The sequence below is a fragment of the Hibiscus syriacus genome, unplaced genomic scaffold (genome assembly GCF_006381635.1).
Source record: "Hibiscus syriacus cultivar Baekdansim isolate YM2019G1 unplaced genomic scaffold, ASM638163v2 tig00112856_pilon, whole genome shotgun sequence".
In the NCBI taxonomy this organism is placed as follows: domain Eukaryota; kingdom Viridiplantae; phylum Streptophyta; class Magnoliopsida; order Malvales; family Malvaceae; genus Hibiscus; species Hibiscus syriacus.
Window position 1 is genome coordinate 363,961 of NW_024063411.1, and position 25,012 is coordinate 388,972.

Below are 25,012 nucleotides of genomic sequence, written 5' to 3' on the forward strand. Positions count from 1 at the left end.
AGATTCATTTGTTTTCGAACAATATGATGTATGCGAATCTTGCTTGTTGGGAAAAATGACTAAAGCTCCTTTTAATAATAAAGGTGAGCAAGCAAGTGATTTATTGGGGTTAATACATAGTGATGTATATGGACAAATGAATACATAAGCTAGAGGTGGATTTCATTACTTCATTACTTTTACTGATGACTTCAGTCGGTATGGGTATATTTATCTTATGCGCCATAAATCTGAAGCCCTTGAAAAGTTTAAGGAATTTAAAAATGAAGTACAAAATCAATTAGGCAAAAGTATTACGGCACTTCGATCAGATCGAGGTGGAGAATACTTAAGCATAGAGTTTGATGAACTCCTAAAAGAATGTGGGATTGTCTCATAGCTTACACCAACTGGTACACCACAGTGGAATGAAGTTTCTAAAAGAAGGAATCGAACATTGTTAGACATGGTTCGATTGATGATGAGTCATAGTGATCTTTCGACTTCTTTTTGGGGACATACACTTGAGACAGCTGCTTTCACACTAAATCATGTTCCATCTAAATCAGTTCAAAAGACACCATACGAGATATGGCCTGGGAAACGTCCCAGTATGTCTTTTATGAAGATTTGGGGTTGTGAAGCTTATGTAAAACATCAGATGTCTATAAAGCTCGAATCTAAATCTCATAAGTGTATGTTTATTGGATATCCTAAAGAAACTAAGAGATATTATTTCTTCAACCCCAACGAGAACAAAGTGTTTGTTGCTCGAACATGAGTTTTTCTCGAAAGAGAATTTCTCTCAAAGAAAGGGAATGGTAGAAATATTGAACTTGGAAAAGTTCAAGAGCAATAAATAAATGAACCTGAAGTTGAGCATGTTTCACAAGTTGTTGAGGAGCATTCAACAGATTTAGAAACACAATCACTGCGTAGATCCATAAGAGAACATCGTGCACCTGAGAGATTTGGATTTCTTGTTACGACACATAGAGATGTTCTTCTTATGGATCAAGATGAGCCCATGACTTATCAAGAGGTAGTGTCTAGCCCAGACTCTGAGAAATGGCTTGAAACCATGAGATCTGAGATGGATTCCATGTCAGTAAACCAAGTATGGACTTTGGTTGAACCACCTGAAGGGGTCAAACCTATAGGGTGTAAATGGGTTTTCAAGAAGAAAACTGACATAGATGGTAATGTACAAACATACAAGGGGAGATTAGTCGCTAAAGGTTTTCGACAAGTTCATGGTGTAGACTATGACGAAACATTCTCCCCTGTAGCTATGTTTAAGTCCATCCGGATCTTGCTCGCAATAGATGCATTCCATGATTATGAAATCTGGCAAATGGACGTCAAAATCGCCTTCCTTAATGGAAAACTTGAAGAGGATGTGTATATGACACAACCAAAAGGTTTTGTCTTTCCAGGAAATACTGGAAAGGTTTGTAAGCTACAGAGGTCTATTTATGGACTAAAACAAGCTTCTCGAAGCTGAAATTTTCGTTTCAATGATGCAATCAAAGAGTTTGGTTTTATCAGAAATGAAAATAAGCCTTGTGTTTATAAGAAGGCTAGTGGGAGCATTGTTTCTTTCCTAATCTTGTATGTAGACGACATACTCATCATAGGAAATGATATACCTACTTTACAGTCTGTTAAGACTTAGTTAAGTAGCTGTTTTTCTATGAAATATTTGGGTGAGGCAGTGTATATCTTAGGAGTTAAGATCTATAGAGATAAATCAAGACGACTTTTAGGTCTAAGTCAAAGTACAAATATAGACAAAGTGCTGAAAAGGTTCAGTATGGAAGAATCCAAGAAAGGATTTTTGCCTATGAGACATGGCATTTCTCTTTCGAAGGAAATGTGTTATTCAACTCCACAAGAAAGAGAACGGATGAATAAGATTCCATATGCTTCGGCTATTAGTTCTATCATGTATGCCATGATATGTACTCGACCAGATGTATCATATGCTTTAAGCATGACGAGTCGGTATCAAGCGAACCCTGGTGAAAATCATTGGGTTACGGTTAAAAATATCCTTAAGTACTTAAGAAGAACTAAGGATAAATTTCTTGTCTGTGGAGGGGAGGAAGAGCTTGGTATAAAAGGTTATACTGATGTCATCTTCCAAACTGACAAGGATGACTCACGATCGCAATCAGGTTTTGTGTTTTGTCTTAATGGAGGTGCTGTGAGCTGGAAAAGTTTGAAGCAAGACACAGTAACTGATTTTACAATAGAGGATGAATACATTGCAGCCAGTGAAGCAGCAAAAGAGGCTGTTTGGATCAAGAAATTTATAATGGAATTAGGGGTTGTTCCTAGCATATCAGATGTTGTAGAAATCCGTTGTGACAATAATAGAGCCATTGCACAAGCAAAGAAACCCATATCTCATCAACGATCCAAACATGTTCTTAGGCGCTTTCATCTCACTCGAGAGATCATTGATCGAGGAGATTTGGAAATATGTAGAGTACACACGGATGACAACATTACTGATCCCTTGACAAAGACTCTTACACATCAGAGGCATGATCGTCACACTAAGTCACTCGGTATTAGATATGTGAGTGATTGGTCTTAGTGCTAGTGGGAGATTGTTAGAGTATGCCCAAAGACCAATCATATGATGATTGTAATAATACTTTTATTTACCGATTTTATTGAATAAAGGCATTGCCACTATTATTTTCAGTTATATATATGTGTTTAACATAAACTAGAAGATAATAAAGTCCATGTAATGATATAATTGTTATTATTAAAAGATCCCTAGTCAAGTATTATTATGGGCATGGACAATAATAATATGCTTAAAACTAACATGTTATTGATTGATGACAATGAGTTGTCATTGAAATAGAGATGTCAGAATTGATACATGATTATATTGTTAGAGAACAATGTATTGGATTGACCCATCATGAGCATATGTCTTGGATTATTATGTGACAGTCATAACATTGCTCATGATGATAACTATATGTATGATCCTCAGACTTGGGATCAATACTATCCCAACATATATTGTTGTATGTTTTGATGCAGTTAAACAAGCTCCGTAACTGGTTGCTCTATAAAGACTGCTATTGAATATATCTCAATATATGTAGTGGGTGTGTATGATTAAGATAGGATTTGTCCTTCCTACATAATAGGAAATATATCACAAGCCACTTGATTGAATGAGACTAGAAACGCATGGCTATGCTCGAATAAGTTGATATGAGATATCACAAACTATTCGTTAATTAAAGTCTACTCTAGATATCAAGAAACAATAGATAGGCTATACAAGTGTGACTATTCCAAGACTTGTGCCTATTATAGATATAAAGCACATAAGGATGTAATACATAAAAGAGTTAATCACCAAGATGATATGTCGAATCATATTTTCTTGTAACTTAGGTGACAATGATATATTACTAGATGTCACTCATTGTATGTAATTTTAGAATTGTTCTAATAATTACTACTAACGTTACAAGAACCTACAGGGTCACACCCTAGGATTGAAATGAGCAAAGATGTACAATTTGTTATACGTTACTAAAATATATCTAAAGTTAAGATATGTATATTTGATATACATATGAATTTAATTATCCCGAATATATTAAGTAAGCATTAAAAGAATGTAATTTATATTACAACTCTTTTAATTGATATATATATATATATATAATTCGGAATAATTAAATAAATGTTTTAAGTAAACATTAAAGATTGTAATTCTGATTATAAGTCTTTAATGTATATTTAAGTTGAATTAATTAAAATAATATTTTATTTATTAATTCAAAACAACTTTAAAAACCCTAAGATGTTAGGGTAATGGATATAAAAGGGTGTGTTAGGTCTAGTAGCCGTTTGGTAACACACACAAACCCTTCAGTCGTTTTATCTTAAAACAGTTTTGGGGAAAACAAATATTGCTCTCAATCGGGTGAACTGAGTAGAGGTCGAGACGTGATTTCGTGGAGGCTTTCGATTCGAATCGATCTACACCATCAGTATTCACTGCTGTTCTTGTTGTTTTTCAAGGAACCTGCTGTAAGTATTCGCATCATTTCCTCTCGATTTTAGTTTTTCATACTTGGATCGCTGGTGAGACCGTCGAGTTTTGTTTCCGCTGCGCCATGGGGTGCGCCGACGGTCCTAATAGCTTCAACCCACATTTGTTTTAAAACAGAATCTGAAATAGATTTCCTTGATAATTCGGATAATAAAAGATCCAATTTCTTCAAATTGTATTTCTTCAGCATAAGATCTCTTCTTCTTCTCTCAGTTTTAGATAGGATTTTGCCTTGAATGTCCAACATAAATTCAAATTTCTTCAGGTTCAAATTTTTGGTAAATGACCGATACGACATTACCAACGTCTCCTCAACATCGCCCCCCACAGGAGACTTCGATATAGATCCCTCATCCGCATTTCAGAAAGAATCTAAACCTACATTTGGACTAACGACAATTCCCTTGCAAATCGTCCTATCCAAAGGCGACAGAGGACCAACAAAAGCATTTTCCACGTGACCAGCATCCAAAGCCATTACTGAGCCCGCATGCGAAATATTAAAATCCTCCACCACATTTGAATTTCCGCTCCTCTGACAGGAAACATCATGCTCCACCTTGTTCATGGGCACTACAGAATGTGACAAAGCCACCTTTAATTTATCACCAACTACACTAGAACTTAAATCCTCAATAGGATCCACGTGCGTCAAAAAAGGTTCCTCCACCGCATAAGAAAATCCACTCCTCTGGCAAAATACAACATGCTCAGCTGCCCCATAAATAGATGCCTGAGAATCTAATTCCTTAGTCCACACCTCTTCGAAGCCATCTTTGAGCTCTCGATACTCTGTATGAACATCATTCATATGACTGGAATCAATATTAACAAGGGAAGGCAATCCGACACCTATCTCCAACTCAGGAGGAATATCTGACAAGCCACCATGAAGCTCACCCACCGTAGAAACCGGGTAAGCAACGACCTTTTCCAATAACAACGAATCTTCCCAGACTGATTCTGGGTTGAAACAAGGTTCAAACTCTGACACAAAAACTGTAAAAGACATATCCCCGACTATCAAGTCTACAGTTTGTTCCACTCGAGCTTGATGGTTCGTACTAACTTGAAACAAAGCCCTATCAAACGAACCAAGATTCAAAGTTCCTTCCTCTATGGAAATGAGCTCACCCCATTTTCCTGCAATATTTTTGAAAGTTGAAGGACTCCACAGAAACGGTGGGATTCCTTTACATGATAACCATGCTCGTCGACTGCTGCACTTAACATTTTCCGACCACACTTCCACTTCGTCAAAGCAGGTTTGCAACGCCTCAATCTGATTGTTTAGAGTAAATTTCATACTATCTTCATCTTCAAATAAAATTAAAATTGTTATTCCGCTTAATCTCATAATTCTCGGACGCAATATGCATTCTTTGTGCATGATAGCAGCCAGCTCCTTCATTTTGATAAGTTTTCTGCACCAACCTACCAAACTGTCTTTAAGGGTAGATAGCTTATCCTCATCAATAACACCAACAATGGGAGCCTCAATAAGATTAACACTCTCCACTCTACTCTTAGCCACAACTGGTTTTGGAGCAGAACACTTCTTTCTCCAGAAAGCTTCATGAGGTTTAAATTTCGCCATAAAAACTCTAACTTTGCTCCCTTGAATCCTAGATCTATCGGCACAAACGATAGCTTTCCTCGCATCCTCCAATCTGGTGAAGCGAACAAAACCAAACCTGCTTCTTCCCTTGCTTCTTTTATTAGGGATGAAGGAATCAACCACCTCACCAAATTTATCAAAAAATAGCCAAAGACCATGATGATGAACTCTGGAAGATTAAAGATGATAATTGTAACGCAGTCTTTCCCAGCAGATCCTCTCGCCTTACTCGCCATCCAATTAATTATTAAAAACATTTATGAATTCTATGAATATAATCCTCACATTGGAATATTTTATTATATATTTGAGGAATTATAGTTTTATATTCGATATGAGACTTCGTATTTTTTAAGCTAATCTTTTATAAACACGAGGAATTATGTTTTTCTTATATTCAGTACGAATTATAATTTCACTCAACTAAATTCATTGAAATATAAATCTTTTTTTATAAATTATGGAGTTAATTGCATCTTATGTTCCTAAACTATGACCTTTATTTTAAATTGGTCTATAAACTTTAAAAAATTATAATTTCATCCTGAAACTATGATACTCATTCTAAAATAGTCCTTAAACATTTGAACATTCCAATTCAAACTATGACCCTTATTCTAAATTGGTCTCTAAACTTTTAAACCTCCAATTTCATCCCCAAATCCATCCAAATATGTAATTAATTTTATCCATAATTTAACCTAAAATTTATTTTTCTTTCAAACATATAATAATATAACTTGATCTAACGATTTTATTAACATGGAACGTGATTAGCACATACATATAATTTGGGATGAAATTGAAATGTTGAAAATGTTTGGGGACTAATTTAGAATGAAAGATATAATTTAGGGATGAAACTAGAATATTCAAAAGTTGAGGACTGATTTAGAATGATAATCATAGTTTAAGGATGAAATTGAAATACTTAAAAATTTAGGGATCAATTTAAAATAAGAATCATAGTTTAAAGACATATGACGCAATTAACTCTAAACTGTGATGTACAAAGAGAGCTTCAATTAACCCGTGCCTGAAACAAATTTGAAATTACATAAACTAATCACTACATTATTCACGACTCAAATCGTCTTTAAATAAGAAACATTCTAATATTTTATTCAAATTTGAAAGATTACGTTCAAGCATTCGATGAAACTCGTGTTCGTGCATATGTTTCACTTAGTATTTAATGACGATTTTATAATAATAAGGGGAGGCGAAATAAAATTTAGGGTAGTACTTAAATTTCAGTTTTGATATGTTTAAGTATCTAAACTTTTATTTTTTTAAAACCACACCTAAAGTTTAGTTTATAGTTTATTTTAATACCAAAAAACTTAAGTTTTGATTTTTTTTTTAAAAGTTTAGGTACCAAAATACGTTTAGTACTTGAACCATACTTAAGATTTTAAAAAAAAATAAAGTTTAGGTACTAAAACGGGTCAAAACTGATAGTTTATGTACTAAACGCATTAAATTTTTAACGACAGAGTACTAAAATAAAACAAAAAATAAACATTAAGTATGATTTTGAAAAAAAAAATGAAAATTTAGATATTATAACAGACGAAAACTAATAATTTAAGTATTAAACACATTGTTTACCTTAAAATTTAATTACCGTGATTACCTTTGATTTGAAATTTACTCATGTTCTAACAGGTAGAAAGATAATGTGCATGATTCTCATATTTTAGCTGATGCACTTTAACGTCCAAGAGCATTTAGTATTCTGAAAGTAACAATTGACATTAATGATACAAAAATAATTAATTTAAAGTTATAATGTATTAAGTAAATAACTCCATTCCGATAATGTTTAGGTAAATATTATATTACTGGTGTTGAAGACGTCTTAAATGAAATTTCTCTCTCCATATCATGATATTCGATATCATTTAAAAGAGTTTAACAATCAACATTCAAAAAGTAGATTGAACTCTCTAATATTTTTCATTCATCGTTATGAATCATTATTGAATGAGTCTTTTAGATTTTAAAAAAATATTTTCTTGTGCCTGACATTAAATTGAATTTTTGAAATTTTCAAACACAAATATATAATATTAGCTTGTATTATTCATAATCATATGACAATAGTTTATCCCAATAATTTAATTTAGGCTTAAGGGCTACTTTTGTTCCTACTCAGTTTATCATTTTTGTACCTATGATATTTTCGTATCAATTTAACTCTCGAAGTTGTTTTGCATCATTTTAAAACCTAAAACCTAAACAATAGTAAATATCTTAAACATTAATGTAATTAAACAACTTCGGGGGTTAAATTGATGTGAAAATATCTCAGAGGCAAAAATGATAAATATTTGAGTCTACTATGTTGGGTTTTGTATTAAAATTCGGTGTCTACGTTATCTTTAGTTTTACTTTTATCTAACAATAATTGTGTCAAGCATCCACATTGGATGTGTAATTTATCATCATCGAAGAAGGATAATTTGACTAAATTGGCACAAGAACCTACTTTCCAAAAGAATCAAATTCCATTGGCATTTTCTTTATTGTCCATCCTATGTTACTTCTTCTACCCACAACTACTATAAATCATCCTGAGTTTAATGCTAAAAACACCCGTTAAACAAAAGTATTCACATAAAATAATATAATTTTAGATATGGCACCAAGGCAACTCGAAGCAGGCGACCACATCTATTGTCAAAGAATGAAGCTTATATACGATCACCATGGTTTGTTTCTCGTTCTTTTCTATTTATATAAATGTATAACATATATATACATGGTTACCATCAATATATAAATATATATATACACACACACACATTTGGATGTTTAAGACTAATCCCTGCAGGAATATATGTGGGCAACGACATGGTGATTCATCTCCGAGGAAAAAGAAAGAAATTTAAGGAGTCATCTTCATGCAATAAATGTGGATACAAGCGATTCATCAATGGCGAAATAGCCAAAGTATGCATTGACTGTTTCCTCGAAGGAGAAACAGTTCAAATCTACGACTATGGAGTTCCTTCTATTGATTTCTTTTTCAGACAAAACGGCACCTGCTCCTGCCTCCCGTCCAAGCCTCCCCATGAAGTTATCACGACTGCCATCTATTTTCTCGAAAAAGGGTACGACAACTACGATATGATCTTTAACAATTGCGAGGACTTCGCCGTGTATTGCAAGACGGGAACCTCCGCCGCTGGCACCCAGGCTACAGGCCGTATTATAAATGGTGTTGCTGCCGCTGCACTCGTTCCTGGTGCCGCTCCTTATGCCGCTCCTATTGTCGGAATTTACTTTGTTAGAAAGGAAATCAAGGCCATCAAAAGACAGCGTTAACAAAACGATTCGAACAGAGATGAACCGAGGAATACTGAAGTTCGAGCTGAACATCAACTTCTGCTACTGATTCACGAGTCTTAAAACTATTATAATAACTTGAAGAAGGCAAAGCTAATATGTTATAAAGATATAACTTATCTTTGTATTGGTGTATACAATCTATTTAAGAAATACAAAAACCAGTTTATATGTTTGTGTTTGTTTGTTTACTTCTAGAGATAACAACTATTCTTATAATCATTGAAATCATTTAGTTCGTATTATAAATTATAAATTTATATAAATTAAGTAGAAGATATTATGATATTAATTTTAAAAAATTGATATGGTATTTTGAGGATGTCACATCCTAATTTAGGGGCTAAAATTATGCTTTTAATAAATAAATGGTTTATGTGTTCTTATTTTTAAGTATATTTGTTTCAAGATTTGAAATGGATTAATAAAAGATTTTAATTTTTTTCCAAATTTTTAGAGTGGGTCGCTCCAATGACACTAATGTGACACTGTGGATTGGATCGAGTCACCCGTATCGGTCTAGGGGTGTTATATTTAGTGGTGTCAGAGCCTAGGTTGAGTTGAGTTCTTATGGGTAGATCGATCGACTGTCATAGGATGTATGGTCAATATATGCCCCTAGATAATAACCGTACTACTCTGAGCTGGTACTTTGGTGTTGAGTCCTCTATCTATAATAAGAATGCCTGAGTATTCTGTTCGTTAGAGCTCAACATGTGCATAAAAGAATATAATCAAAATTCATCAAGATTCTGTAAATTGCCTCGTGAGTAACATGAGAGTTACTTACTTGAGAACGCTGACCTAGTTCTTGATATGTAATTAGGTTAAATCACCCAAACGTTTCGTGATGATAAACTCGTAGTCAAACTTTATAAGCGAAATTTTGAGATTAAGAATTGTTACCCAAACGTTCCGTGATGATAAACTTGTAGTCAAACTTTATAAGCGAAATTTTGAGATTAAGAATTGTTACCCACGTAGTTTGAACAGCAAGGTATTTTGTCCAAACTTTGATAAAGTGAATACTTTAAGTTCTGCTTTCATGAACGTAAATTAAGAGAATGTCTGGAATTATACTTTATAGTTTTATGAAATTGAAACCCGATAAGTGTTAAGTCTCATACCTTAGTGGTTTGATCACTATAAGATTAATGGAAGCGTTTGTGTAAATGGTGAAAGTGTAAATCTCGAGGTGATTCAGTTACGTCTGAAAGAAAATGGTTATGTCTACAAGCTACATCGAAAGTAAGCAAGTGTTATTATGATTAAGGAATTGGTAATTAAGGTCCGATTAGTTCCATAATAGAATTTTATTCAAATTTTGGGATCATGATAAGGAAGAGTTTTGACGAGTAATCATTTTTTATGGTTAAGGATTAATGGATGAATCATAGTCATGTAAGAGTTGCATGAAGATACTAAAGAATTGATGAAAGTTTAGTTTCTGTCTTTCTTAGACTTTGGTATATTTTCAGGACGAAATTTTCGTAAGGATGGGAGAAATATCACATCCCAATTTAGGAGCTAAATGTTATTAGTTTAAATTATTAAATTAAATTCATAAGAAATAAGAAGTCGAAAGACTTAAGGTGTAATATTACCATTTTTAAAATGAGATAAAACCCCTTCACATGTCTGAAAACTACCTAAAATTAGAAACCCTATTTTATTCTCTCCTCCTTATTTCTTTTTCTTATATCTATCCTCAAGTAAGCTTCTACCATCGTTTTGTCACCGTTCGAGAATCGATTTATGATATGAATGACAACATTGTGTTTGTGACATTGAGATGAGTTGGTCGGTGGTTGAGTTATTGTCGATAGTCGTGGCGTGAATGGGGGTGAGTGAAAATAAGTTTCGGTCGGGGTAAAAATCTTTCCTTTGTCGTTCATCATCGCAAAGTAACATCGGTAAGCAACTCCCAAGCCCTTAAAACGTAAATATGGAAAAAATAGTAGCCATCTGACCACCATAGGATACCACACGCACTGCCACTCCCCTCGGGTGATTCCTATGATTCGACTAGGATAAGACCTTATAGACCCATTATGCTCCCTTAGGTTGGCTCCTACGCCCAATGGGCCTAGGGTTAGTCCTTATGGATGCAGTTTTAGGGAACTACATATGGAGTGTTCGGGTAGAGGGTATCACTGTGTTTTTAAAAAATATGTTTTATTGAAATCTAAGTACATCACTAGGACTTGTATATGCCTGGATAACTAAGAAAATTTTATGCTTTGACATATATTTGCTCACCATTTTAGGTTTTTAGAAGTTGATATCGTGTTGTATCAACATCAATAAGAGAATTCTTTTGGCACTTCTTGCAGCGTACGTTACAGGTGTAATTAGGGGGCATGTATTTCATATTTGTTTTATACTGAGTCTAAACTTGTATGGTTTCAAATATGTTTTTAATATATAAATGGTTTTTGTATTCTTATTTTTAAGTATAATTGTTTCACGATTTGAAATGGTTTAATAAAAGATTTTAATTTTTTGTAGATTTCCAGAGTGAGTCACTCCGGTGGCCTTAATGTGACACCATGGATTGGATCAGGTTACCCGTATCGGTTTAAAGACGTTATTTTTAGTGGTATCAGAGCCTAGGTTGAGTCGAGTCTTTCTGGGTAGACCGATCGATCAATTGTCATAGGATGTCTGGTCAGTACATGCCCATAGATTATAACCGTACTCTTTTAAGCCGATACTTCGGTGTTGAGTCCTCTATCTATATTAAGTATGCCTAATTATTTTGTCTGTTTGGGCTCAACCTATGCGTAAAAGAATATAATCAAAATTCATCCATATTCTGTAAATCGCCTCGTTAATAACTGAGAGTTACTTACTCGAGAATGTTGACTTGGTTCCTGATATGGAATTAGGTTATATCACCCAAACATTTTATAATGATAAGCTCGTTGCCAAATTTTATAGGAGAAATTTTAAGATTAAGAACTGTTACCCATGTGGATTGAAGAGCAAGGTATTTGGTCCAAACTTTGATAACGTGAATACTTTAAGTTATGCTTTCATGAACGTAAGTTAAGAGAATTTTTGGAATTATACTTTCTAGTTTTATAAAATTGAAACCCGATAAGTGTTGAGTCTCACACCTTAGCGTTTTGATTAATATGAGATTAATGAAAGCATTCGTGTAAATGGTGAAAGTGTAAATCTCGAGGTGATTTTGTTACGTCTGAAAGAAAATGGTTATGTCTACAAGTTGCATCGAAAGTAAGTAAGTGTTTTTCTGATTAAGAAATTGGTAATTAAGGTCCGATTAGTTCCATAAGAGAACTTTATTCTAATTTTGGGATCATGATAAGGAAGAGTTCTGACGAGTAATAATTTTTTATGGTTAATGATTAATGGATGAATCATAGTCATGTAAGAACTAAATGAAGATACTGAAGAGTTGATGAAAGTTCAGTTTCTGTCTTTCTTTGACTTTGGTATATTTCTAGGACAAAATATTTGTAAGGAGTGGAGAGTTGTCACATCCCAATTTAGGGACTAAATGTTATTAATTTAAAGTATTAAATTAAATTTATAAGAAATAAGAAGTTGAAGGACTTAAGGTGTATTTTTACTATTTTTTAAATAGGATAAAAACATTTCACATGTCTTGTAACTACCTAATATTAGAAACCCCCACTTTTTTCTCTCTTCATTCATTATTTCTTTTCTCTCTCCTCAAGTAAGCTTTTATCGTCATTTTTCACCATTCAAGCATCGATTTAATACATCACCGACAATATTGTGTTCCTAACATTGAGAGGAGTCAGTCGGTGGTCGAGTTACTGTTGAAAACCATGGTGTGAATGAAGGTGAGCAGAAACAAGTTCTGGTCAAGGTAAAAAGCTTTTCTTTGTCGTTCATCATCATAAAGTAACATCGGTAAACAACTCCCGAGCCCTTAAAATGCAAATATAGAAATAAATGGTAGCCGTCCAACCACCCTAAGACACTACATGCACTGCCACTCCCCTTAGGTAGCTCCTATGCTTCGGCTAAGACAAGTTTTTATGGACACAATGTGCTTCCTTAGGTTGGCTCCTACGCCCAATGGGCCTAGGGTAAGTCTTTATGGATGTAGTTTTGGGGATATGCATATGGAGTGTTTGGGTGAAGGATATCACTTTGTTTTTAAAAAATATATGTTTGATTAAAATAAACTATTATTATTTATAAACTATGATTTCATTTACTTTGGTTTTGTGGGAACACATTAGACCTCATTTTAATCTCCTGAGTCTGTCTCTCTAAACATTTCCTCTGAATAAGTTTCTTGGTGGTTACCTGAAAATTTTAAATAACGAAATCTCAACTCATCATTAGGAAATGTTTATGACTGGATAACTAAGGAAATTTCATGCTTTGACTTATATATGTTTATTCTCTTGCATCATCAGGTAGTTTTGTATTACTGAGCTTTCCCAAAGCTTACTCTCTCTCTCATCATTTCAGGTTTTAAGAACTTGATCTTGTGCTGTATCGGCATTAATAAGAGAGTTCCTTTGGCACTGTTTGCAGAGTACGATACATGTATAATTAAGGGGCATATGTTTCATATTTGATTTTGTATCGAGTTTGCACTTGTATGGTTTCAATTGTGCTTTTAATATATAAATGGTTTATGTATTCTTATTTTCAAGTATAATTGTTTCAAGATTTGAAATGGTTTAATAAAAGATTTAATTTTTTTCAAAATTTTTAGAGTGGGTCACTCTGGTGGTAGTAATGTGACACAGTGATTGGATCGGGTTACCCGTTTGTAACATCCTCAATACCGGGTTAGTGACCAAATTATAAAACTTCAGAATTTATTGATTAAAGTAGATAAATTGAATAGTTCAGGGACTTAAATAAAAAATCCTATGTAGAATTGAATTGTAAAGAATGATGGATTGAAGGTCAAAATGGTAATTTGGTAAACAATATAATTAATTTGATAGAGGTTATATTATAACCACGTGGATTGAAGGAAGGTAAAAGTAAAAGCTCCAGAGAATTCTTCTTCCTTCTTCATACGTGAAAGCCATTGGAAAAGGGTAAGTTTCTTGTTAGTTGATTTTGTATTGAATTTAAGTTCGGCTTATGATCCTTAAATGATACGTAAGCTTAAAGAAAGCTTAAGTTGTCTTAAAAGCTATAAGGTAAAGGAGTAAGGGAGGATTAAAGATGAGAGGTTTATAAGTGAAATCATGGAAAAGAGTTAGTAAGTAGAATTTGAAACTAAAATTGACTTGTCATCAGCTTAATTAAGAAGTATGAAGTGTTAGAATCGAAATTAGAACATGTTGAAATTTGGTTGGATTCTTAATTTCAAGGTATATGAGGAAATTTTGAAGATAAAGATGTGTTATATGAATAGAAATTTGTTTGAGTATGTGTACTTGAGTTAAGAGTATGAAAGGGAATAAGATATGAAGGGTTTGAGATGATATGGGTTAATTTTTGGGCTTAAAAAGGGAAATCTGGGCTATGAGTATCGGTACTTCTTCATCCAGTACTGATAATTCAAGAGTAAAAGAGTGATAATTGGTATAGGGGTATTGATACTAGTTTAACAGTATCGATACCATAAACCTAAATTTGACAAAGGCATTCATGGGGTATCGATACCTGGGAAGGTAGTATCGATACCAAGGGTATCGATACCATAAGGTCAGTATCTATACCATTTTTGAAATACAGATTACATAATGCAAAATGAGTATCGATACCTAGGCTTGGTATCGATATCACAGCTAGGGAAGTATTGATACCCTACAGGGGGAACCGATACTACTTCAAGTAGAAAATGAAATTTAGTCTTTCTTTTGGCCTAAGAAATTAAGGATCAAATCATGATATTTGGAATGTTGATATGTATATATGTATGATTATGTAGATATTGAGCACAAGCAAGTTCTGAAACGACCGTAGAGTTAGGATCGATCCAAAGAGAATAAATCATAGAAGTGAATTTGGAATTAAGTGAGACCAAGGTGAGTACATACTCTATGTGTAGTTCAAGGGAAATAAGACTTGTGATAAATCTATTTCCTATGTTAATTTTCATAGTCCAATAGTTGTGAACATGCATACATATTAGGAGCATTATAAACGCATGTATAAGTTATAAATATTTTTATATAATTTAATACACGTGATACGATTCATGTGAACATACTCAAATAGCAAATGTTATATGATATGTGATTTATGGTTATACATATATGTGATATGTGATAGAAGAAAAAGACATATGTGATTATAAGAGAAATGATATGAATACATGAATATATATGAAACATAATGATAATGCCCATATTATGTGATATGAGAGCTATAGGTATAGTTGGCATCCCAAGAGTTGAGGGTTACATAAGTCATTCAGGACATATGTATAGGTCATTCGGGATATAGATGAGGTCATTCGGGACAAACTTCACATGTCACTCAGTGGATCTTTATACGAGCTGTGGTGACAACATATGTGCACAACCTCAAAGTACTCATATACCTTAAGTTCTCAGTAATGTACGTGGGCCTATAAAAGATATAAAAAGTATTTACATTATTATATGTTATCATGTTATTATTGTTTACACTAAACCTTATATAACATGATTGAATTATGATATAATAAGCATGATTGTACTTGAATAATCAAACTTGTATTTTCATATTCATAGGAAAATGCATTGTTATATTTTTATGACTCACTAAGTCTATGACTTAGCGTGTAAGCGTTTTTACACGTAGGTACTGAGAATCAAGAGGATCATGCTTAGGATCCACCGAACAATATACATCCACTCGAAGATCATATCAGAAGTACTTAGCACAATATTTTTTTAATACATATGTTGGTATGTAAACAAGTCGAAAAGTACAAATGTTCTAATCGATTTAGTAATATTTTGGAACATACTTATGCAAAATATTAACTTTATGTTAATGAAAGTTTAAATTTTCTATAATTTTATAAATGTACATGTTTTGAATAGACAATGTGACACCTCAGATTCGTATCCGGGTCGGTACGAGTTAGAGGTGTTACACCGTATCGGTCTGGGGTGTTATATTTAGTGGTATCAAGCCTACGTTGAGTCAAGTTCTTCTGGTTAGATCGATCGATCAACTGTCATAAGATGTTTGGTCAGTACATGTCCCTAGATTATAATTGTACTCCTCTGAGCTGGTACTTCGGTGTTGAGTCCTCTATCTATAATAAGAATGCTTGAATATTTTGTACATTAGGGCTCGACCTGTGTATAAAAGAATATAATCAAAATTCATCAAGATTATGTAAATCACCTCGTGAGTAACATGAGAGTTACTTACTCGAGAATGTTGACCTAGTTCTTGATATGGAATTAGGTTAAATCACCCAAATGTTCCGTGATAATAAACTCGTAGTCAAACTTTATAAGTGAAATTTTAAGATTAAGAATTGTTACCCACGTAGATTGAAGAGGAAGTTATTTTGTCCAAACTTTGATAAAGTGAATCCTTTAAGTTCTGCTTTCATAAACGTAAATTAAGAGAATTTCTGGAATTATATTTTATAGTTATATGAAATTGAAACCCGATAAGTGTTGAGTCTCATACCTTAGTGGTTTAATCAATATAAGATTAATGAAAATGATAGTGTAAATGGTGAAAGTATAAATCTCGAGGTGATTCAATTACGTCTGAAAGAAAATGGTTATGTCTACAAGATGCATCGAAAGTAAGCAAGTGTTATTATGATTAAGGAATTGGTAATTAAGGTCTGATTAGTTCTATAAGAGAATTCTATTTAGATTTTGGGATCATGATAAGAAGAGTTTTGACGAGTAATTCTTTTTTATGGTTAAGGATTAATGGATGAATCATAGTCATGTAAGAGCTACATGAAGATACTGAAGAATTGATGAAAGTTCACTTTCTGTCTTTCTTAGACTTTGGTATATTTTCATGACGAAATTTTCATAAGGATGAGAGAATTTTCACATCCCAATTTAAGGGCTAAATGTTATTAATTTAAATTATTAAATTAAATTCATAAGACATAGAAGTTAAGAGACTTAAGATGTAATTTTACCATTTTTTAAATGAGATAAAAATCCTTCACATGTCTAGAAAGTACCTAAAATTAGAAACCCCCATTTTTTCTCCCTTCATTATTTCTTTTTCTTTTATCTTTCCTCAAGTAAGCTTCTACCATCGTTTTGTCACTATTCGAGAATCGATTTATGACATCACCGATAGCATTGTGTTCCTGACATTGAAAGGAGTAGGTCGGTGGTCGAGTTATCGTCGATAACCGTGGCGTGAATGAGGGTGAGTGAAAATAAGTTTTGATTGGGGTAAAAATTTCTCTTTTTTCGTTCATCGTCTCAAAGTAACATCGGGAAGCAATTTTCAAGCCCTTAAAATATAAATATGGAAAACATAGTAGCCATCCGACCACATAAGGATACCACACGCATCACCACTCCTCTTAGGTGGTTCATATGCTTCAGTTACGATAAGAGCTTATGGACTCAATGCGCTCCCTTAGGTTGGCTCCTACGCTCAATGGGCCTAGGGTTTGTCCTTATTGAAGTAGTTCTGGGAAACTTTATATGAAGTGTTCGGGTGGAGGGTATCACTGTGTTTTTTTAAAAAAATATATATATTTTTATTGATTTAAACTACTATTGTATTTTTTAAACTATGATTTCATTTACTCTGGTTTAGTAGGAACACGCTAGACCTCATGTTTTGATCTCCTGAGTATGTCTCTCTGAACATTTCCTCTGAACTGTAAGTTTCTTGGTCGTAACCTGAAGATTTTAAATAGTGAAATTTCAACACATTACTAGGACTTGTATATGCTTGGATAACTAAGAAAATTTAATTTTTTTACTTATATTTTCTTGTTCTCTAGTATAATCTGGTAGTTTTGTATTACTGAGTTTTCCCAAAGATCACTTTGTTGCTCGCCATTTTAGGTTTTACGGAGTTGATCTTGTGCTGTATCAACATCAATAAGAGAATTCTTTTGGCACTGCTTGCAGAGTACGTTACATGTGTAATTACGGGCATGTATATCATATTTTTTTTATACTGAGTCTAAACTTGTATGATTTCAATTATGTCTTTAATATATAAATTGTTTTTGTATTCTTATTTTTAAGTATAATTGTTTCAAGATTTGAAATGGTTTAATAAAAGATTTTAATTTTTTTTTATAGATTTTTAGAGTGGGTCGTTCCGGTGGCCCTAATAAGACATTGTGGATTTGATCGGGTTACTTGTATCGGTCTGGGTGTTATATTTAGTGGTATTAGAGTCTAGGTTAAGTTGAGTCCTTTTGGGTAGACCGATCGATCAACTATCATAGGATGTCTGGTGAGTACATGCCCATATATTATAATCGTACTCTTCTAAGTCGGTACTTCGGTGTTGAGTCCTCTATCTATAATAAGTATGCTTGAGTATTATGTCCGTTTAGGCTCAACTTGTGCATAAAAGAATATAATCAAAATTCATCCAGATTCTGTAAATCGCCTCATGAGTGACTGAGAGTTACTTACTCTAGAATGTTGACTTGGTTCCTGATATGGAATTGGGTTATATCACCCAAACGTTTCGCGATGATAAACTCGTAGCTAAAATTTATAAGCGAAATTTTGGGATTAAGAACTGTTACCACGTGGATTAAAGAGAATTTTGTCCAAACTTTGATAAAGCAAATCCTTTAAGTTTTGCTTTCATGAACGAAAGTTAAGAGAATTTTTGGAATTATACTTTCTTGTTTTATGAAATTGAAACCCGATAAGTGTTGAGTCTCATACCTTAGTGTTTTGATCATTATAAGATTAATGAAAGCGTTCGTGTAAATGGTGAAAGTGTAAATCTTAAGGTGATTCTGTTACGTCGAAAGAAAATTGTTATGTCTACAAGTTGCATCGAAAGTAAGTAAGTGATTTTTTTATTAAGAAATTGGTAATTAATGTCCGATTAGTTCCATACGAGTATTTTATTCAGATTTTGGGATCATGATAAGGAAGAGTTCTGATGAGTAATCGCTTTTTTATGGTTAAGGATTAATTGATGAATCATAGTCATGTAAGAGCTACATGAAGATACTGAAGAGTTGATGAAAGTCCAGTTCTTGTCTTTCTTTAACTTTGGTATATTTCGAGGACGAAATTTTTGTAAGGAGGGGAGAGTTGTCACATCCTAATTTAGGGTCTAAATGTTATTAATTTAAAGTATTAAATTAAATTTGTAAGAAATAAGAAGTTGAAGGACTTAAGATGTAATTTTACCATTTTTTAAATGAGATAAAAACCCTTCATATTTCTGGAAACTACCTAGAATTAGACACCCCCATTTTTTCTCTAATCCTTCATTTTTTTCTTTTTTTTCTCTCCTCAAGTAAGCTTCTATCGTCGTTTTGTCAGCATTCGAGCATCGATTTAAGACATGGCCGAAAGCATTGTTTTCCTAACATTGAGAGGAGTCGGTCAGTCGTTGAGTTGTCATCGATAGCCATGGCGTGAATGTGGTTGAGCAAATACAAGTTTCGATCTAGGTAAAAAGCTTTCCTTTGTCTTTTATCCTCACAAAGTAACATCGGTAAGCAACTCTCGTGCCCTTAAAATGCAAATTTGGGGAAAAAATGGTAGCCGTCCAACCACCGTAGGACACCACATGCGATGTCATTCCCCTCAAGTGGCTCCATTAGGTTGCCTCCTACACCCAATGGGCCAAGGATAAGTCTTTATGGATGCAGTGTTGGGGAACTGCATATGGAGTGTACGGGTGAAGGGTATCACTGTGTTTTTAAAAAGAGAAAATAACCTCAGTGACAAAAAATCTCATATAATATACGATTTTAACCAACTTTTTCCGGATTTGCCAAAATGACCAACAAAATCGCAATGCGATCGCTAATTCGCAACGCGATCTCCATTATCGCAAATTCGCGTTGCATTTTCGTAATGCGATAGTTGAAAATCGCGTTGCGATGGTCTACAGTATCGTTGCGATTTTCCCAATTCGCAATGCGAATAAGTAAATCGCAACGCGAATTGGGAAATTCGCAATGCGAATAAGTAAATCGCAACGCGAATTGGGAAAATCGCAATGCGATACTGACTATCGCAATGCGATAATAAAAAATCGCAACGAGATACTTACTTTCGCAACGAGATACTGACTTTCGCAACGCGATAATACATAATCGCAATGCGATTTTCAAAGCGCCATTAGTATCCTGGCCAAGTATTTTATTTTTAAATTCCAAACATGAATATAAATATATTGGAACACTGAACTGTCCACAGTATATCCCGTAATCGCAACTCATAACCTAAAACCTAAAATCACAACTCAGTCCCATCTCCATCTCTCACTCTCTCACCCATCTCCGACGAAATCCGTCCCCATCTCCGGCGAAATCCATCTATCTAAATCTCTCAGAGCCACCCTCACAATCAGAAATGGAAAATCAACCAAATTAACCAACGAGGGTTAGTTTTTTTAATTATTTTCTTTTTGAAATTTTTGCATTATTATTAGGTTTTTCATATTGAAATTGATGATAGGTTTACTGGTAATTTCAATAATAAATTAACCATTTCACTTAGATTGCTTATTAAATCAACCAAGAATCGCAACGCGAAATGCAAATCGCAACGCGATTTTAGTTTCGCGTTACGATTCTCTCGTTGCGATAGTCATTTTCGTGTTGCGATTTTCATTTTCAGAAACTATTCTTCTTCTGCAAATTGAAACTTGAATGAATTGCATTACTTCAACCAAAAAACAAAGACAAATACGAAATTCACAGTGTTGCATATTTAAGTTTGAAGAATAAACTACTACTATTTATGTTTATTATTGTTTTTGGTATATCTTCACAGTGTAGTTTTTGGTATATCTAATTTAGTATGTTTATTGTTTTTGTAGAACTTTTATTCGGCTCAATTGACCTTGAGAAATAAAGTCAGCCTGGCCAAAACAATTGCGTCGAAGCTTTCACCTGCACAAAGAAAAATGTTTGAGGATACATGCTTCGGGCCATGGCTGAAAGTACAACATCCCGGTGGAGATGCGATGTTGACACACCTGTTTCTTCAAACCATGACTAGAGATCTACCGGAGACTATACAACGTCGTGATGAAGAGATATGGTTTGATTTTCCACCGGCGTATACGTGTTTTGGGCGGGAGGAGTTTTGCTTAATCACCGGTCTACGCTTCGGACACGATGATATAGGTCGGTACACTAGACACATTACCCGCCCATCATGGCTATCCCGGGTTTTCCCTGAGCTGGAGAGGCCGAGTCTACACGTAGAAGACCTGATAAGATTTTTGAATAATAAAGATGGTTTTACTCGGATGGATGACGTCGACGTTGTCCGAGTATGCCTTCTAATTCTTTTGCATGCCGGCTTTTTAGGCAGAGAGGCCAGACAACCTATTCCAAATGATCTAATCAAATTGGTAGAAGACCTAAATGCGTGGAACCTGTTTCCGTGGGGCTCGTATTTATGGAAAGCTACATGGAATAAGTTATCGTCTGCCTTGGATGATCGAAAAAGTTTGCATGGCGATGGTTCCAAATACACTTTGACAGGCTTTATTTGGGCCTTTAAGGTAAGAATTTTTATATAATGTTTCCAAAATTATAAGTAATTATTTAACAATTACTAATGTTTGTTATTATATTGTTTGTAGATTTGGATATTTGAGGCCTTTCCCGCCATGAAGACATATGCAATAAAAACTTCAAATAATATTCCCAGGGCTATTTCCTGGAAGAGGAAACGAACCTTGCAATGGGAAGATTTACTACGGTATACGACAATAATAATGTAAGTTAACATAAATACTACCATATGTTTATAAACAGGTTATTACTAGTACACATTTAACTTTGTTTAAGCTTTTATATTGTTAGGAGGCCAACACTCCTCTACAGAGGCTGACACCCACGGAAGCTGAGCTTGCCACTGATTGGTGGCAAGCTAGTAAGCGTTTTTTTGATGGAACGGTTGATGAGCAGCCTCCACTTCGGGAGCCATCACCTCGCCCAGAGCTATCACCTCACCTAGAGCCATCATCTGATCGACCCGGCTATACACCTCCACAACGACAGCCATCACCTATTCTTTCACATCATCGAGCCTCTTCTCCACCATCACCGCAAGATAGGCGACCGGCAAATATGTCACGACGTTTATCTCCCTGTTCTCCACCTCAACGGGATGAGTTAGGGGAGTTACGTGATGAGGTCAATGCCTTGCGTGAGGAGGTCGGTACTTTACGCAAAGACGATGGTGCATGGCGTGTTGAGGTGTCTACATTACGCGGTGAGGTAGCCGCTCTACGTGAGATGGTAGCATCGTTGCAGAATGAGGTTCATACTCTACGCAACGAGGTAAGTTTAAGATTTTTCATACTCGTAATTCATTCGGTTGCTGCCAATCTGTTTTTGTTAGTATTTGTTTTTGGTTTTGTTTTTGTCTTTTGGTTGAAGTAATGCAATCCATTCAAGTTTCAATTTGCAGAAGAAGAATAGTTTACTTTCGCAACACGAAAATGACTATCGCAACGCGGAAATGGCTATCGCAATGCGAAATGAAAATCGCAACGACAAAATCGCAACGCGAAATGAAATCGCAACGACAAAATCGCAACGCGAAATGAAAATCGCAATGCGATTTGTGTTTCGCGTTGCGATTTTGTCGTTGCGATTTCATTTCGCGTTGCGATTTTGTCGTTGCGATTTTCATTTCGCGTTGCGATAGTCATTTCGCGTTGCGATTTTAAGTTTCGTGTTGCGAAAGTAAACTATTCTTCTTCTGGAATGTTTATATATGTTGTCCTTTTAAATGTTTATATAAGTGCTTACTTCTGGAATGTTATCTGAGCATTTTTTGAACTATGATAGAATAATGATTTGGGTGAATACAATGCTAGTTTGAAACATATTTGTCTTTGTTTAATATCATGTCTGTTTATTTACTGATTTATGTATTAATTTTTTTTAGCGGCCCGATAAGGTGGATGCTTTACGTCGGGTTTTCCTTGCATGACGGAGTTCACGCATCAGACGGCGTGGACGTGCTATTACGTCTCCGTTCACCCCAATGGTGCGAAGACTCCGCAAGAAGAAGCCCGACTCACCGGTCATCCCTCAAGAGTCCCCTCCAATCGTTCAAGAGGCCCCTATTCTCCCTCAAGATTCCCCCCCCCACCGTTCAAGAGGCCATTGTCATCGTTGAAGAGGTCCCTCCCACCATTCCAGAGCCCGATTCACATGGGGTAATATATCGAAGTATTGATAAACCCCCACCGGTTCCGGACATGATGGATGAGAGTTGACTCTCGTATGAGTTACCGGCTAGTACCCTTCCGGTATCTGAAGTGGAGAGGAGACAACTACCGGAAACAATTGTGGATAATACCCTTTGGGCTAAGACCGCAGTTGATTTTTATCTACATGAGCGGAGCCAAGGGTGTTACACTGACATCAGCAAACTCAACGATGAAATGTTTTTGTTGCTTGATCGGTCTTGGTGGGGTGTGTTATTAGGGGTTGAAGACAGTGGCTATTTGGATGGGGAGGTAAGACTATATTTGTCTTATATATGATTTTGATTAATTTGTTTAAAAATTAATGTAATTCACTAATATATGTATTTTTTTGTAAAACAGCATATCGATGCATGGGTGTTACGTCTACTAATAATAAGGAAGCTTAGGAAAAATAAAAAAATTCGCTATATACAATAATGCCGACGGCTTTTCACGTAGTTCACTTGAAGAATCAACGAGATGAATCATTTTTGTTGGGCAATGGACAAGCTAAACTTTATCCTGCATGGTGGGAGGTCGATAAGGTTAGTGTTAATTTTTTAAATTTTTTAAAGGTGTTAATAAATAAGTGCGCAAATAAATGAATTATTACTTATGATCGCAGGTGTTTATCCCTGTTTTGGAACGTCGTCACTGGCTTCTCGTCCAACTTCAGCTCCCATCCCTGAAGATAATAGTGTATGACAGCATGATCAATTACATATCACTGTCTGATTTGAGAGATATTTTCAAGGGATGGAGCTCTCATTTGGCTAAATTCTTGGATGGGATTAAGTATTGGAGTCATTCTGGACACAAGAAGCCAAAGAAGTTCAATGTCACAGTTGTCAGAGATGAGACCGCGCCACAGCAATCGCCGGGAGCCAGAGGGGATTGTGGTCCTCTCGTATGCCTTTGCTTGGCGCGTTTGACGACGGGAAGCACAAAGTTTTTACCTCCCACCGATAGAGATAGAGCTGCAGTAGGCTTGTGGTTTCGGCATTATATGGCTAGAGCAATATATTCGAGACGCTGCCTACCTGCATCCGCGTTATGAAAGTGTCCATTGTTAATTGGTAAGTCAAATGCAAGTTTTGTTAACATATATACTCCTTTTGGTTTGAAAATGTTTGGTTAAGCACCTAGAATTCAATAATTTGCTGTTTGTAGGTTTTAGATGTGTAGGAAGTCTTGTTTGAGCAAATGTTTGGTTTCTGCAGGTTAATCCTTAAGTGAGCTGCGTGAAATGGATGTACGGGGTCACAAAGTTGTTGATTCATTGATTCAATAATTGATGAAGAAATAAGAATTATTATTATTTTTTGATTGTTTAATTGATTTGTAAAAGATGATTTGCAAATGTTGATTTGTTTAATTGATGTGTACATAATTTGTGTTGAAATGTAATAGTTGATTTGTTGATTTTCAATCTGCTTTATGTTGAAGGCAAAACAGACAATCGCAACGCGAAATGGCTATCGCAACGAGAAAATCGCAATGCGATTTTCATTTCGCGTTGCGATATTCTCGTTGCGATAACCATTTTCGCGTTGCGATAGCCATTTTCACGTTGCAATAGTCAAATGAATGTCTAATAAGTGATGACAACTGAACAGATCATAGCAATGTTC

At 34.7% G+C, this 25,012-nt stretch overlaps 1 protein-coding gene across 1 annotated transcript; it reads left to right on the forward strand.

Moving 5' to 3' along the window:
• The first annotated feature begins 8,305 nt into the window (after positions 1–8,305).
• Positions 8,306–9,186, forward strand: LOC120183993. The gene is made up of 2 exons (XM_039188572.1): positions 8,306–8,407; positions 8,530–9,186. Exons 1-2 carry the CDS (start codon positions 8,335–8,337, stop codon positions 9,021–9,023), a joined length of 567 nt encoding a protein of 188 aa, XP_039044503.1. The 5' UTR covers positions 8,306–8,334; the 3' UTR covers positions 9,024–9,186.
• The last annotated feature ends 15,826 nt before the right edge of the window (positions 9,187–25,012 follow it).

Excerpts from the sequence above, each read along its gene's own strand:
- LOC120183993 (XM_039188572.1), top strand. The coding sequence starts at position 8,335 with ATGGCACCAAGGCAACTCGAAGCAGGCGACCACATCTATTGTCAAAGA. Across the intron at positions 8,408-8,529 it reads GCTTATATACGATCACCATG|GAATATATGTGGGCAACGAC; the intron begins GTTTGTTTCTCG and ends TAATCCCTGCAG.